At 35.2% G+C, this 18,093-nt stretch overlaps 1 protein-coding gene across 5 annotated transcripts in view; it reads right to left on the reverse strand.

The window, feature by feature from the left end:
- Positions 1-3,449: 3,449 nt before the first annotated feature.
- LOC113236058 (beta-glucuronidase) overlaps positions 3,450-18,093 on the reverse strand; it is a 58,797-nt gene continuing 44,153 nt past the window's right edge. For 2 of the 5 annotated variants that reach the window (XM_026472055.1, XM_026472056.1), the window contains exons 4-13: positions 12,446-12,615; positions 10,136-10,278; positions 9,397-9,590; positions 8,797-8,943; positions 8,483-8,655; positions 8,117-8,260; positions 7,952-8,036; positions 5,797-5,973; positions 5,188-5,326; positions 3,857-4,397 (exon numbers count right to left, since the gene is read on the reverse strand). In XM_026472055.1, coding sequence (XP_026327840.1) covers positions 4,216-4,397; positions 5,188-5,326; positions 5,797-5,973; positions 7,952-8,036; positions 8,117-8,260; positions 8,483-8,655; positions 8,797-8,943; positions 9,397-9,590; positions 10,136-10,278; positions 12,446-12,615 — 1,554 coding nt within the window. In that variant the 3' untranslated portion in view covers positions 3,857-4,215. Of the gene's footprint in view, positions 3,752-3,855; positions 4,398-5,187; positions 5,327-5,796; positions 5,974-6,675; positions 6,850-7,576; positions 7,754-7,951; positions 8,037-8,116; positions 8,261-8,482; positions 8,656-8,796; positions 8,944-9,396; positions 9,591-10,135; positions 10,279-12,445; positions 12,616-18,093 lie in introns of those variants that run through there. The other 3 variants (XR_003310906.1, XM_026472058.1, XM_026472057.1) reach the window with 3 other exon arrangements.

Raw genomic sequence — 18,093 nt, forward strand, 5'->3', positions numbered from 1 at the left:
ATGAAATAAATGAAATAAATGAAATAAATGAAATAAATGAAATAAATAAAATAAATAAAATAAATAAATATTATCACTCACTGGCTAGCAGGAAGCTCATTGACGCTGAATACAGCTAAAATGAAATATATACCATTTTGTATTCAAAATATTCAAATTCTTGCTTAGATCTCGATTTATATGCCCATAAATGCTGTTTTTCCCCAGATTGGAAGAACATAAAACATTCGGTATCTCGGAATCACCATCGACCAAAATCTCTCCTACCCGCATATACAGAGTTTGTCATAAAAAATTCGGAAGCTTATTTTTGTTTTCAAACAGCTATAATATATTGCTGATTTCAAAATTTTAAGAAATATATATCTGGCACTGGTACAATCATTACTTACCTACTGTATTACTTCTCGGGGTGGAGCTGCTAAAAATAACTTAATTATATTGAAGCGAGCTCAAATATGTTTATTGAAAGTTGCACTCTGCAAATCTCGACTATTTCCTACATCCCAACTGTACCCGGAAACGAATGTGCTATCAGCTTTATCTGCTCTCAACTTAAATTCGTCTACACGCAATCACTCCCCTTCTAGAGCCCCTTTCATATCTGGCAACCGAAGACTTTTTACTAGTTCTGAACACAATAGCATTAACACCTCGTTTGCACAAAACAATCTATTTTAGAGGTAGTCATTTATACAACAATTTGTTAGATAAGAAACTTAATATTGTTCCCCTGACTAAACAGGATGCAAAAGAAGTAATCACAAAATGTTTATCGAGTTCTTAGGTTTTTGCGATTGTTACACATAGAAAATGAAACTATTCGGATCTAATATATATCCGGATTTAAATATCATATATTTGGTTTTTCAAACAAACCAACGTTTCGGGCCCTTTACAGGTTCCATGGTCACGGTTGACTGTGACCATCGTGTCGTGTTACTTTAAAATCAAACTTGGACTTCCTAGTTCAGTTCTTCCTACGATGCAGTAAAACCATTTCCGGACATCCGGAATTCGAAACAGTAATTAATTAATATGTGGCGGTTTTAACAACTCTATGTCGCTCCTTGTAGTTACATTATATGTGAAACACCTTTTTCCGACCATTCCGACCGACAAGAATGAGCTTGTATACTAAAGCTCATTCTTATACGAGCACACACGCACAAACACACGCGCACGCGCACGCGCACGCACACGCACACGCACACGCACACGCTCACGCTCACGCACTCGCACTCGCACTCGCACACGCACACGCACACGCACACGCTCACGCTCACACTCACACTCACACACATACACTCACACGCACACGCTCATGCACTTACGCCGCGTACGCTTGGTTTAGTCTCGCAGTCTCTTACATAATGTAGAACAAAAAATTATATATATGCTTCTTACTTCTTACTTACTACTTTATGGAAATTGACGATGGGGTCCAGTATGTAAATTGCACACCTAAATGCCTATTCACTCTCGCCTTGAAGTCTCTTGTAAAGTAGGTCAATTACCTCTGATATATCTCTAATAACTCAATCGTAGGTCATCTATTTCTTCAAAAATGATATTTCGAAAAAATGTGCTTCCGTGCCCGTGGACCGCTTGACTGGTCCACTTGGATTGTTTGCAGTACAGTTTAGTTAGTAAATGATGTAAACATGAAACAAGTTGGTAGAAAACATAATACAAAAAAAAAAAACAGTTGTTACAGGGGATTTTTGCTCTCAAGATCATACTCATACAAGATTTTCGCAAATGCCGTCTTCTTCGGGCTTATCAACTGAAAGAGATAAGTACATTGATAACAAAAGTTCAATACGATACATATTTCATAAGTATCCTTAGGGAATGAAACCATTTTTCAGATCTAATTACGTATATATTTTTTGTTTTTTCATACAAACCAAGGTTTCGGGCCTTTCAGACTGGTTTCATTGCTGTGAGTACGGTCCGTACGGTGCGTGGTCTGTCCGCCTACGGGCTATCCGCATGTGTAAAATCCGCTAAGAACTCGATAACTAGATACACTTGTTGGATAGAGTTCATCGGTTTACGCGACTGCTCGACATTGAAAATTTAAATATTTTTTCGGACCTACTCGTAAATCGCGTGTCTTTATTTTTCAAAGAAACCCAAGGTACGTTCATGACTTAGTAATCACAGTGTAAAAACATTCCTTGCTACAATCCCCTAGGAGATGTGGATTTTCTGTCCACATGGATTCTCTGGAGGATTTATTTGGATTTTTTAGTCCACATGGATCCCTTATTGTGTTATCTTGACTTTGGGTTACTCTGTGAGTACATCTAATGCCTGCCAATTTTGATCAGCTTGACTTCTGACAGCTGATTTCCTACGAGGCATCTATCCCTTATTCCTAAACAATGAATGAGAGATAATTCAAGTCATAATGAGTACGGAATTTATTGACATAAATTATCTTATTTCATTAGTTCAAGAAAGACCTCCTTTATGGTATAAAGCAAATGAAGATTACTGTAATAAATTCCGTAAAGCAAATGAGTGGGTAGCAGTTTATAAGCTTTAATGCCCAGAACGATGATTTTGACGGCATAAAAAAGAATAAAATTGATAACATTTACTTTATTTACATTGACTGCTTTAAGGCCTGCTCAGTTATAAGCGATGTTCTGCTGTTGGTATACTAAACTGACAATGAAATCCTAACAGCAATAGAAGAGAGTAAACAAAAACTATTAACAGAGCAATGTCCAACGCACCTAGTGTGTGCGTATCAGGATATGATTATACATTTAGAAGATAAAGATCTAAATTTCGGTAAATATAAATCTATAAAGAGTGGCTGGTACAATTTCAGAAACAAAAATGCAAGTGTCAAAAAAACTTGTTTGAAATCTGCTGGAGAAGTAGAAATACCACTTTTTTATGTTTTGATTTTGTATAATAGGTATATATTTAGTAGGAGCACGAATTCGAACGTATCTAAATAAAGTGAATTAAAAACAAGAAAACACATTGTATTATTACCCTTTACACTTTAATCCAACTGAATCCCCTAGTGGATTCTGTTTTCATCCTTATTAATAAGGGATCCATGTGTCCACATGTGGAGTTATTGTCCAATAACTCCACATTAATCCCCAAGTGATGGTAGTAAGGGATTCAAATGGACGGAGTGGTAAAAACTAATATAAGCGATTTAAATCCGAAACATAGTTTAATTTCCAATACACGACCGTTTCGTCATGCTCCTACCAATATTCCTACATTAAATCCAAAATCTTGACACGTGCTCTTGACTGGACTGTAAATAGGTACATTTGTAATAAAAAAGATCCGAAGCTCAAAAAAGCTCAGAAAGAAAACCACGAATCTGTACTTTAATTACTATATTCACTTAATAATAAAATTATTTACAAAAGTGTATCCGCAAAATTACTACTAAATTTTTAATTCATAATACCGTTATAGGCAATATCATACTTAGGTATGTAGGTAGCGAATTTAAGTATTTAAATAACGACAATTTACCATCTTTACAAAAGAAAAACAATTTTGGACACCTATTGGCAGTAACGCTCGTCTCTTTTAACTTGTTAAGTTACTCCAATGTTTCATGGGTAAGGACATTATAGTCAATTTAACCAAGTTGTCTGGCAAATTGCTTTATCATGTAAAACTAAATCAACTATTCGATTTGGTATAAGATCATGGCATTTATTCTATCACTATCAACTATGGTTCCACGTGATCACATCGATACCTCCAATGAAGACTACGCCAACTTAATTTTTGGACTTGTTCTGTTTTTTGTTTCTGTACTTTTTTCACAAAATTCGTTTATTTTCGAATTTTGTTCTTTGGTTCCTTATTTTTATTTACAAAATTTGGGGAGCATAATATTAGTAAATAAATATGGCTGTTTACAAAAATAACAGATAATGACCAAAAAATAAAATTGGCGTAGTGTTCATTGGAGGTATCGCCATTATATTACACAATACAATTTGATAGAACAGATACACCGATAGGAAACAATAAAAGCCAGCATAAGGTACCTACATAGTTCTGTTGATCAATTTCGCAAGATGCGATAATACTTTACCTATCATGCGTACCTTACCTAACAGAAATAGGTACACATTCTAGGTACTTACTGCATAGTTTTTGTACTAGCTAAGCCAGACGGGGTCCATATTCTAACAATTTGCACCGTGATGAAATGGTTTATAATTCTTCGTGTGTTGCGGGGTTGTTATCACTAATGTAATAAGCTATTGATGGCTTTGGTGTGCCGGAATCGGCTGCAGCTAAAGCTAGGTACCGAGCTCTAAGGTGATGAGCTGACGCTTTGGGCTCTCTCGCCCTTGTAAAGATGCCTTTCTTGTTGCCGCCTACTCTGGTTATGGCTGTTGAAAGAGAAAAATAATGCATAAGTAAGTAGCTACTCGTCACCAAATTGTCAATAACTAGAAAATAAAACAGTTATATCTCTTTGCAGTTGAAATGTTAAGGAGTTTTAATACCAAGGTGACTTACGAGAAAAGAAAAATCGCCAGGTAACTTAGGAGAGGTAAGGGAAGAATTTAATGTCCATGGTCCACACAGGGGACGTAGGTGGACTACGGGAAGAAATAATCCATCAACCCACGCCCCACCACTGTGTGGTGGTCCCATGGATATCTAAGAGCCATTGCGTCATGCGAGTTGGGGACTTCGTACGTTATCAAAGAGTTTGCATCACGATATTATTCTTCATCAATAAATTAAAACTTTAAAACGATTGCACATACGGATTTTGTTGAATATCACGAAACGTTTTCCTACCATGATATTCAATTATTTTCTTGCCCTGGAATCAGTATACTGTCAGATCGAAGGAATATTTCATTTGTCAGAGGAAGGATTTCTTTGTGTTCGATCTTTGTATTAATAATTAAATTGCACATGTTCCGAAACGACACACAGGTGGTCCACCCGATGGGAATCGAATCCACGGATGCTTCCGTAGGAGGCAAGCTTTTCTTCCAGGCTACTATTGGTAGTAAGTACCTACTGCTATTATAATATTATGTTTGTAGTTAATAAATGTATTGTTGTAAAGGCAAAACCAAAGTTTAATTCTAGTAAAACCTAGTTAACACTTGTTGCTTATGTCCATGTTGCCTAATGTACTGTTTACAGATGAGTGAAACTCACTTTGCGCAGTCTTGAAATCAGCAAAGTTCCAAATGAACTCTCCGGCAAAGAAGCCGGACTGCCGTAGTTTATCGAACGCCTTGAAATGCTCCGACATCAGCGCCAGCTGGAACTCCTCAGACCAGACGTACTCCGGCAACTAAGTCCGAAAGAGAAAGCTTGAAATATTTCATACGTAGACAGTAGGTTTTCAGTGAAAAAATAATGGTTAATAGATGAAAGAACAGTTTAAAAAGAGTATATTTTTGTATACTTGAAAATATAATGAGCGATATATGCGTATGGATTGATATAGAAAAATATATATACTGATATATTTTTGTATACTTGAAAATATAATGAGCGATATATGCGTATGGATTGATATAGAAAAATATATATACTGAAACATTGTTATCAATTTATTTGCAGCAAAATGTTAGAAAGGTTAAAAATGAATTTTGACAAAGTAATTAGAGATTAGAAAATTGATCAATTACTTCGTCATTACTTACATATTCGTATATTGTAGGTACATGAATTTTTTCGTAGTTAAGCATGCAATCAGGTTCTTCGAGACTGTCATTTCTGCTGAATACGTGTTCCTGGCAAATTCTAGACGTAACTCACCATATGTAACCCTGGCATTGTGTCAGCACCGTACTCCGACATTACAATGGGTTTTTCGAAGGCAGTGTACCAAGCTCGTGCTTCTCCTTCCACGTTGTGGGCAATGTCAAACAACAGGCCAGTGTCGTAGTACCAACCATTATAACGGTTGAAGAGAATAACATCTATGTGTCCAGCCTATCAATAGATTCAAAATGCAATATTGCAAGTACACAACTTTGAATCCCTAGTAGGTAACTAGATCTGGAAGCATCTAAATACTTTGATGCTGAACAGTCCATATTTCACCAGAATGATGAATGTTGTTTGATAAAAGAAACAAAGAATCTACACTTAGACGGTCAAAGGAGACGATGGCAAAACAACATGGATGGACAAAAAATGTATATTGGTAATGCTAACCAATGTCACCATTTGTTAGACGATGCGCCTACTTAATAATAGTAATTGCGACTTTAACAAAGTAATGACTCATAAGTAATACGTACCTAACACACAAAATAATGTTGAACTTAGCAAATCACATTTATATGTTAGTCAAATAATACTGATATTTACTTACTTTCAAGTAGTGGAAATATTTGGCAGATAGTAGGTATTAAAATCGCATCGACTACAGTGTGTGAAAATATGTGTATCTACTTACTTTAATCATTTGAATGTGACTTTATCCATGCAATATGGCCCGTCGATTAGTAATTGAATGCACTCATGTAGATCATTACTTATAGACGTAAAATTTCTCAATGTCATCAGCTACTTCATTGATTTTAGGTAGGTTAAGCAGAACAAGTGCAGATGTGAGCCGCCATTGTACACTTGGCTTCATGATTACGCTTGTGTCCATCTATATAAACTGGCTTAAAGAATAACGCTCACCAGATGCATCCCAGCAATGGTATCGGCACCGTACTCGGTCATGATGACAGGTTTGTTGTGTCCGTGAAACTGAGTGGCCTCCTCTACCACTTTCTGGACGATGTCATATAAAGCGCCTGTGTTTCTGTACCAACCGTTGTAGCGATTGAAGCAAATTACGTCTAAGTGCTGACCCTGGGAGTTCGTGAAAAATATGTGTAATAAGTTAAATACTAAGTTTCGAAAGAACACACAAACAATACCGGAATAAGATTGTAGATTTGCTACAAAGTAAATGAATAAATATTCAGGTAAAAAACTTAATAGGCAAGTAGAGGTAAATGATCATAAAAGTAATAGAAAAAATACGACTACAAAACAAAGACGTGATAAGTAACAAACGACAACCGACAACTACAAATTTAACAAAGCCAAAGAAATAGATACTACTAACGATAATCGAGAACTACTTAAAGATAGTCTAAGAACAAATTGACATGAAGCAAATAAACTCTAGAAATGAGACTAGAAATAATGCAAATAGACCATAAATAGACGCTAGAAATAACTCTGGCAACAAAACTCAATAAACCAAACTAAGTAATCATAGTTCTTACCGTTAATGATTTCTTGTAGAAAATTCTGTTGTACAGGTTTTCAGATAAATACATATATGTTGGTACTTACAGTGCTTAGACATTAGGTACTCTCCGCCTTAGCTCTTCAGTGAGTTATACAAGTCTATTAATAGTTCATACTCACTTGATCAAAACATAATGGAAGAGCCAATTTGTTTTTGGGGTCTCAAGTGGGATCCCATAATAAAAATTGTCTATATTAATGAGTGGAAACATCCTCACTCTGGTGCAACGCGATTAATACTCCGTGTACAAGAGTTTCACGGAGTACGAGCAGTACTTACCTCATGAAGACCTGCAAGTGTATCTGCTCCATACTCTAGCATGATGACAGGTTTGTTAAAAACGCGGTGCCACGCGAGTCCCTCATCTAACAGATTGTCGTATATCTTGTTTAACGACCCTGTGTTTATATACCAGCCGTTGTACCGGTTGAAACTTATCACGTCTAAGTGCTGACCCTGTGTTCAATCATTTGTTATAGAAAATACATTCTTTAAAAAATTGGACTGCATGCACAATAATTACTTCAGCAAGTTGAACTTTTTCGTGCTGAAAACTTAAAGAGTTTTAAAAAATTGTTTAAAAAAATATTAACTTCAACTGTTCATAAAAATAAATATTTAAATGCCTCTAGTGAATACCATATTTATACTTACAGCTTTGTCGTTGTTGTAGCCTTGTGAAATAGCAATTGTAACGGGTCTTGAAAGATCCATAGACTTAACATGTTTTACTACTTCCCTGTAACAAACACGAAAAGCTTTAAGTTTCAAGTATATTCACGGAACTAAATTAAGTGTATCTATAAGCACAGGACTTACGCGAAATAAAGATCTGCTTCCTTTTTGTACGATCGTGGTTCGTTGGAAATGGACCACATGATAACACTGGGATGATTCTTGTCTCGTCTTATCAATTCTGTTAGAGACTGTTTGTGCTTTAAGAGTAAAGAACTTGTGAAGAAGCTGTAAAGGTTAAAGGCCAGTGAATTATCAACCATGGAGCAAGAATCTTTAATGTTGACGATGTGGACATTATAGCGGTCCGTATTTCATTTTTTTATTATTTTATGGTTTCGTATTCTTTTAATCATTGTTGCTAATTAAAACATTTGGATGAAATAAAATCAAAGCCACAAGATAAGTAGCTTCGATTCTAGTTAAAATAGTATTTGAATGTGAACTTACTCTGTGTCTACACTTGGGCATTCGTCAATAACCATGATGCCATTCTCGTCGGCCATTTGGTAAATCTCTTCAGCGTATGGGTAATGTGATGTACGGAAAGCGTTGGCACCGACCCATTTGATTAGATTGAAATTCTTTACCCACAGAACTGGGTCCCAACCTTTGCCTCGCAACTAAAAAGTTTTAAGAAATTTTGAAGATAAGAAGGAAAATGAAATAAGTAACTATAAGTACACACAGGTCATTTTCGGTGGTTACGAGAATTGTGGTTTAAAGAAATATTTAACCTCTTTTACAACAGAAAAAGGACTTACATCAGAATCTTCATGCATGCCGAAACCTCGTAGATACAAGGGCTTTTCGTTCAAATATATCGTTTTATTGCTCCACGTTACTGTTCTGATGCCAATCTTTTGAGAGTAGGTGTCAATTACCTCGCCATTTGGTGCTATTAGTGAAGCCTGTAAAATATTTTTTGTTCTCAAAACAAGTATAAGTAGTTTGTTCTGCGTTATTAATACATTTGTTGGTTTAAAAACTCAAATCTTTTTTCAAAGAAAGATGACAATCAGTAGTAAGTCCTAATTTTCTTCTTTCGTTTTTCGAAAATCGATTTTGATTACAGTTTTCTTTCAAGAATCTTGCAAGTCATACATATTGTACAATTCAATCGAGCATAAAAAATTTTTTTTATAAAAAAATAAGTGCGCATTTGACCTCCATCTCACCTGATAGAGAGTGACGATGAGGTCAAAATGTAGCATGCACACCTAAATAATGCCCATTCACTCTCGCCTTGAAAAGGTCCAAGTTATAGCGTTCGGGGAACAAGTCTGCAGGCTGGAAATTCCACTCCCTAGCCGCTCGCCATTCTATTGATAATAGATAATGTAAACATTTTATGAATATCCCACCTTAAAAGTGTACAAATAACCAGGTTCAGAATGCATTAGATATGGCCACCAGAATTTAGCGTTGCCGATTTCCAGCAATCCTGCACAGTCTTGCAGCGCCGCGACTTGTGTGTTAGTTTTATCTATCAGCTGAACTAAACATTCCACATTGACTGGTGAGGTGCCTTTATATGTTATGTTGTATACTACGAAGCCTGAAAAAGAGACAGTTATTTTAGAGATTTCACAGATTGGGGGCAGTCGCGCGTTTCGAGTTTTTCGCGTTTATGGTTTGTATTCTTTGTTGTGTTACACAAAGAAAGTGATCTGACTGGGTCGGTCAATGTACAGGACTTTTTATGTAATAGTGAATGCGAAAACTTTTGAACCTGTTAACTGATCAAATATTCACTTCTGTGAAAGATTTTGAAACTGAGACGTTGGCAATTTAGCTACCTCTGTGGCCGAACGCCTACCATGCATGGACTGCCACGCAGAGGTCCGGGGTTCGATTCCCGGGCCAGGAGAAATATTTGCATGGCTTACATTTATTTGTCTCGTGAGTTTGGGTATAATTTGTGGTTGTCTATGTGTGTGTCCATGGTTTCCCTTCCTTCCCTGGTTTCCCTAGTGCGGGGCTATGAGTGTGTGCGTTAAGTGGTCGATAACTTGAGAAATTTCCTAGTCCGAGGCCAGGTTTGCCTGGCACATTATTATTATAAATAATATTAATATGTAGTGGAAATAACTGAATGCTTACCCGTGAGTCCTTGTATGTCAGTGTTAACAATAACGTCATCGATGTAGAGTTTTGGCGTGGAGTAAAGGAATACTGATCGGTGAATGCCAGCGTAATTAAAGAAGTCAAACGTGTACGTTTGCTCTTGACGAATTTTCATATTGCTGAAAGAAAGAACAGGGGATTTTATAAACTGTCAAACAAGATTTACTCGTCACGTGTCCTAGGTATCCTCTAAACTTTTATAAATTTTTGTGAAATTTAATTAAAAATTAAATTAATTTTTGCAATTTTTATACAACTCTTTAATTTTTTTTTAATGTTGGTTGAAAACACAGCTGCACGGTAGAGACACATTAAGTAGCGGTAAAGCTTCTTGTGAATGAGATCGTACAGGGAAGTGCTCCCACCTTACCTATTATTGCCGCCAAGCAGTAATGTGAGCATTACTGTGTTACGGTTTGGAAGAGTAAGGGTGCTGGTGAAATTATATCCACATGGGATTTGATGATGAGATTTGTGATTTAAAGTACCGAGTAGCACTGAACTGTTGTTAGGCGAGTCGCTTACCACCAGACGCACGGCTTACTAGCCCCGTCACTTGGTATTATAAAAAACACCGTGTGACTTAGGATACTGCAATACCTAAATTGACGACAACCGATGGACGGGATAAAACACAAAGGAAAATGACACAAAAGAAAATTTTATTCAATTCAAAATACACAACAAAAATTAAGTCGCAAGGTCTCTACAAACAAAAATGTCGAATTAAACATTCATTGTATTACTCTATTTCGGTTTATTCTGGGAAGCTTACGTTCACGATTTCTCGTAAAACATTCCAATTTAGCTGTTATAAACAAATGTAATATAATCGAATTCATTGCACGACTGGGTACGTAACGTAGTCGGCATTTGCTTACTCAAACCCGTAGGAACAACGAATGTGTACTTTTTTTAATTATTTATATGATTTAGGTTATATAATTTCGTGTGAAATGTCCAGGTTTTCGATTGAATTGTGCGTCACAACTTAGTTATGTTTGTACTTAATAATCGTATGAGTTTATTTATATTCATGCATATTAGTACCGAATATCTAAGTAATAATTAGTACAAACTGTTCGCTACCTTTGTTCCATCATTTTTAAATGCTTCTAAGACATAAAAAAGCTTATATAGCTTTAATATATAGGTTGAAAGAAAATAGTTTTCGAATTTAACTGCTTCTGAGACTGCCACGCAGAGGTCCCGGGTTCGATTCCAAGGCCGAGAGAAATATTTTTTATGGTATGGTTGTCAATATACCGTCAAGCGCACAACGTGTTCGTCCCGTCATTTAATATTATATAAAAAAATTTTGACACTTTAGTAATTTATATAACAACGCAATCGTGTTGTAAACAAAATTCTCATCACAGTTATTTAACAATACGTAGTAAGGTGTAGTAATATTTACTATGATATTTGTGATAGAGTGATGAAATTTTTAATTATGGGAAACGGTTGCAAAGATCTGGGAGCCTAGGGCATGACGTGTCGGTAATCTACTGTTGACATTGTATTGAGTAACTTCTTTTGTTGCAGCGTGAACTAGTTGCTATTGATCTCACATACGAGTTAAAACAAGACTTCTTATAAAGTAAAATATTGTCTACTTTTATAATATTGTTCAAAGTAAAGCCTAAGGCTTTACTACAGTAACGATGTTACTGCAGTTATGGTTTTTACATTTAAGCCTATCGATCGAATAAACACAAAGAAAAACTACTTCGTTCCGGTTGGACTCGAACCAGCGACCTTGCCACACCGGGTTATCGTTGGCAGAGCGAGAGTAGTGTATTTTTAACAAACTTCAATAAAAGGAGGAGGTTCTCAATTAGATTTTTTTATACGTTTGTATGCGATAACTTGTATGTATGAATCGATTTTGATGATTCTTTTATTGTTGGAAAGAGTGTCCCAGTAGAGGTCCCATTTAAATTTGAAGAAAATATTCCACAACCTTGCAAACTAGGGGACGAACGATTTTTGAGGTCGTTTTTTTAGTACTCTGTGCTAAGATTATGTATGTGATGTATAATATATACACAATACAATATATACACACAACATCATGATATTCAATAAAATATCTATTTGTCAACTTCAGAAAAGTGTAATTAATATGTATTAATTCAGATTTTTTTGAGAAATAACTCCACTAGTTTTGTAGACGTAGGTTCAAGTCCTACCGGGTCGACGAAAAAAAAAATTGTTCTGTGTGTTCGATCTTTGTATTCATAATCATAATATTTATTATATATATATTCATAGAATAATACTTACTTAGCAAAAATATCTCTCACACTGCCCTGTGGAATGGTGTCACCGAGAAGTGTGTTGTCCACCGCCACAGTAAGAAGATTGCTGGTGTTGTAGAACACCCTATCGGTAATTTCTGCTTCGAACGGAAGATGCCCGATCTCGTGGAACATCACTTGCTTGCCGTTCACCCACTGAAATTTTTTAAAATTGTTTCATCACTAAACTATAACATCCCAAGCATATTTTAAAATGGTTCTAAATCTAATGGTTCTAAACGTAATTAGTCAGGGCTAAGGCCTTGTGAAATGCAAAATAAATTTCAGACATTTTTACCACGGAGTTAGTAGTTTTTAAACAATATCAAAATTATTATATATTAGAGATTCAGTGGTACGTACGAAATGAATAAAATGTCGACATGGTTCAAAAGTGTAACAAAATATTTATCTTATATATTTCTTTAACGAGGCGTTTAGTAAAGATTGCCTCTTAAAAATATTTTATTCTTTTATAGGTACATATACATATACATTTCATGATATGATACCTAATTATATAACTGAAATATAGTTACAAAGTGATATTCAAAACTTGGCACTCGCGATAAATCAAAAAGGTATCAATATATAAATAAGCGCACACGTCTACAAAGCATAATTTCTCCCCATAAAAAGTAACCTAAACTTTGTACAACCTAAAAGATTGTGAAATTATCGTAAAACAATATCGTCTACAAAGTGTTATCGTAAAAGCTACATTGAGTCACACCTTTACACGGTTTTTATCTATCAGCTACAATATTTACAAACTGTTTAATGCTGAGACACAGTAGGTTATCTACAAGTCCAACTGTGAATGACGTTGCTTATTATGTGATAAACTTAATTTACATTCACACCTATTGTTAAAATAGATTTCGCTATATATTTGCTATTGAAATAAAAATATATAAAACATTATGTATGAGTATTATGGGAAGTAGGAAACACTACTATAGAAAACAAATACTAAATTAATGGGGTATTTAATTTAGCTTGCATGGTGAAATTAAAGAACGTGCTTTGTTAGGAATTCCACGTCCTCGTAGTATGAGGAAAGATGTATACACAAGATATAAAGGAAGCGATTTATGTAACGTTAGGAATTAATAAAACATAAAGCTGTTCCAGCAGCACTGATGAACTACAATGACCAAAAAACTTAGGGTTACGGAAATTATATGTAGTCATTTTAATTTACGTAATTTTCAATGTACAAAAAATATTCTTTATAATTTCAAGGGCAGCGGTCAGTCCATCAATCAAGTAGGTAAACCTTGTAAACATGGAAGTTTGTAAATAAAAATAGTTTCGCGATAAAATCCAAAGTGACGTACGCTATGAATATTCATGAAGCTTTTTGTTTGATCGACTTAGAGCTTGAGTAATGGTATCGCGTGTTACATCGGAAGTAAATAGCAGATTTCGTCAGACCTCGTTTCTTTTAGTTAACAACCTGCCAGCTAACATTTTATTTTGCCTGCTAGCTTTTTGTGTAAGATTTTATGGAAAACACAACGAAGTAATACGTAAGATGTGATATTGGAAGACTAATATCACACAAATATGTCACTCATCAGCAAATTATGTAGCAGTTTATAAATCAAGAGTATCCTATTTGCATATTATGATAAACCTGCAAGTAGGCGGTTGGTTTAAACAGTTGCGCTGTGTCTGATCACATCTCGAATACCATTTATTGAAGATTGCGCTCTGGTGGCTTTACGACAGATTCTTGTGCCAAACTATAATTATAGTAAAGTCTTAAAGGTACTTTGATCGCGAATAAAACATGGGTATACTTTATACATTGACGTATTTTAAAAATTACAATTATAAAATTATGTAGGCTTAGTTGGTATAGCGTCTGGCACGGTATGCAAGAAGACGTCGGTTCGAATCCGACCGGATCGAAGGAATTTTTTCTGAGTGTTTTTTCTGAGTGTTCGATCTTTGTATTAATAATTATAACAAACTAGTGGAGTAATTTCACAAAAAATAATTGAATATCAACTCAATAAAAATTTAATTAAAAAATTATGTATTTTAATTTTATTTTAGTTTTTATATTTAATTGATTTTATATTTTTTTATCATTTATATTAGAGTTGTAACAAACCTACTTTATGTAATAGACGGCCTTAAGCCAGATTGTTCACTTTTAGTTCTCTAAGAATCCGCTAGATGGCATTGACCCATTTGGCGTTATTTCTGAATCGCGGTGTTAAAATTTTCCCTCGAATGGTGACTACTCGAACACAAGTTTATTAAGAAATCTGACAATACAGAAAGCTTAGTAAGGCAACCAGGAGTTGAGTCCCTTCTTGGGAACTGCTACCCGGAACTTCTGATATTTCTTACGCGCTCATAGGGTGAAAGATTGTTGCCCATCATATAGGGCGTCCCTTCTGGGAACAACTGCCCGGACCTTCCGCATATAGGGTGAAATTGTATTGGCGACGTACATGGTGAAAATAAAATATTCTGAACCATTTGGAGTTTCACTTGGCTTCCTTTGGTAACCTCATCCAACGGAAGAAAGAACCTCCCTACTTTACAGAGTTTGTTTTGATATTTTAATTTTTTATTGAATTTTATAAATTGATTCTATTTATATTTTAAGTTTTAATTGAATTTTATAAATTGATTCAATTTAATGGTTACCCGAAATAAATTTATTTCATGTTTATTTTATTTAATTTGTATGATAGTGTTTTAAATTTTTATTGAATTGATATTCAATTATTTTTTCATGAAATTACTAAACTAGTTATAATTATTAATACAAAGATCGAACAATCAGAAAAAATTCCTTCGATCCGGCCAGATTTTAACCGACTTCTTCTAGCATACCGTGCCAGACGCTATACCAACTAAGCCACGGAACGAACCAGCGGACCTGACGAATTTTTCTATGTGCTTATTGTCGTGTCTTTGTATTTGGTTTGTATGATAGTGTTTCAAAGAACATAATCATCTTATAATTTATATTTTTGATTAGCTCTTACTTAATTTTATAATTTGATTGTTTGTTTTATGATTTAAATCGAAAAATAAAAATAAAAATTAATGTGGGAATATGTCTCACGCTCCTATAAGGAAGCTGATTGAGTAATGTCGCTGGTTAGGCGAGGTCAGTGATTCTTGCCCCGAGCAACTCCAACGTAATTGTATGATGACCGCACAGGCATTCGGCCGACTAATGACAGACCTAGTAAGATGCTCGCTTTATGCCCGTTACGTGGTTTCCTTTGTTTCGCTTTCTTAAGGCCCATTTAGATGGAGAGAGTTTCACGTCTTGAAGATATGATTATCGAAAGAATATAAAAAACTTTCCTCGTCTAAACATCTCATCTCATCCGTTTCTACCACGAGTGCAGTGCGCGAGGGTGTTTTGATTATCACTGCTTTTCTAAGACAAGAATTAATGAAACGAGAACGAAAAAAAATTTGGATTAAGAAATGTTATAAAATTTGAAGAAAAAAAAATGTATATTTCTCTACAATGCAATGAACTTAATATTATCAGCAATTCCAAATTTGAATTATTTTTGCGTCATTTCGATATGTCCATAGTCAATACCGCAGTAATCACTGAACTCGAATGGCGATTCTCGCACTCAAAACGATTCGAACCGATTTGTACGATAATCGTATGAACTTGAAAAAACGTCATACGAGATCGTGTTTAGACAAGTCGAAAACTCGTAAGCAAGAATCTCCTTACTACATATTTCTCTGTGTAAACAGTCGAGGAGGCGATTAAGTTGCTTGCGAATCTCGTATGACATAATCGTAGGCGAGATTTTAGTTCTTGCCTGAATGCAAACATTGTGATACGACAATCTTATGGCGATTATTGCTTACGATAATCGCGTACGAGTTTTCGTCACGAAGCGTGCGAGAAACTCTCTCCATTTAAATGGGCCTTTAATCGTTATAATTTGCCAACGCACGACAAATTAAGACCATTTGCCATCGTACGCCTTTACTTCTAAAGAATCTAAGCGAGCAAAGTTATGGATAGAACCCTTAATGCTTAAAAGTACGAGAAAACAGGCTTTCATAAGGCCGACTCTTTCCATTTTGTCTTTTCAATGAATGAATGAATTAATTTATTGACATAATTAATTCTTATATACTTAAAAAAGTACTCATCAATCAAGGGGCAAAAGCACCTTGATTGATGAGTGCGTCTCTAAGGTTTCGCATTTGTAGCTCTAATTAATTTAGTTTTTCTCGTAAGTTTTATTTCTTTGTTCTTTTACTTAACATATCGTATTGCAAATGACTAAAATCCTTAGTGCAAATCAGTGCAGGGTGCGACGCGATTGTCGTAGTCCGGTGTGGTTTGACAAATTGTTCAATTACTTGGAATTGCCTAGCGACAGAGCGAGACACGAGACACCTCTGGCTGTGGCTGTATGACGCCCTTCGTGTCGCGATCCCACTCTGAGGCCATCCCGATTTCACCGATTGATCTCATTAGATCAGGGACATCTGGGTCATTGCGAACATTGGCTGGCCTCAAGATACGATACGGAGAATTTGTTAATACGGGTTGGTAATACACCTTCTTTTTCACTTGCTTACTTAACTCTAATCATCTTATTGTTGGCATTCTCAAACCCACTGTATCCGGAATCTCGTTGATAAGACTGAGTCGGCATTAATTTTTTACACATATTTAATACACGGAATCTTTTTAAGATTTTATCATGTACCTGCGTTTAAGTTTACAGTGTTATGCAAACTATTTTAAACTGTTTTTTCAGGTTGATTATATCGTTATGTCCGGCAGCTAAATTAACAATTAAGTAAGCGTTGGTCTAAAAAAGTTCTAAGAAAAACTAGAACTGTATGGTGCCAAGCCATGTATTACAAATACAATTATTATACAGGTTAATTACATAATGTATTAACGGCCACTTAGTCTTAAATCATGTTAATAAGTTTTGTCTCAATTTATTACAATTTAATTGTGACGTAATTTAGGGTACATTTATATTTATCAACTTAGGTACATGGATCAAATTCAAAGTCAAGTGGATCTTTATTTCATGGGTAAGCAATATGACGATTAAACACTGCTTCTCATTCGTAAGGCAAATTCTCCTGAGAAGAATAATTAACAAACTCTAGGGGTTATACTTTTTGTTTATTGACGATTGGTCTTTGTAAATAGACATTATGATCACAATGACACATCTTTTACTTTCTTTATTCTTATTTTTTTTATATATTTCAAATATCCTAAGTTGAAACAATCGGAAAGAATTAAACGGCTTACTGCCGTATATTGTTGGCATCCAAGTACGCGGAAGCTGTACAATAACTTAAACGTCACATATGGCAAATTTTGAATATATTAAAGAAACGTGTACCATTGAATGAACCCTTAAATGAAGTTTTACATAGTCCTTCGTATCGATTTCGATAACAGCGACCCTTTGATATTAGTTCCTAGCGTTTGCCCTAATATGACTCGCCACACCGAATTTTGTCTTAAAATCCTGATCACAAACAGAGCAATAAAGTTGGCCTACAGAGTAGAAACTATAGGAGGGCTTAGGTCTCTCTCTACGTATTTGTCGTTTCTCGTTTAATGTTTTCAGTCGCTTTTGTTCGAAT

Source organism: Hyposmocoma kahamanoa, unplaced genomic scaffold, assembly GCF_003589595.1.
Source record: "Hyposmocoma kahamanoa isolate Upper Pololo Valley unplaced genomic scaffold, ASM358959v1 88, whole genome shotgun sequence".
Classification (NCBI taxonomy): Eukaryota; Metazoa; Arthropoda; class Insecta; order Lepidoptera; family Cosmopterigidae; genus Hyposmocoma; species Hyposmocoma kahamanoa.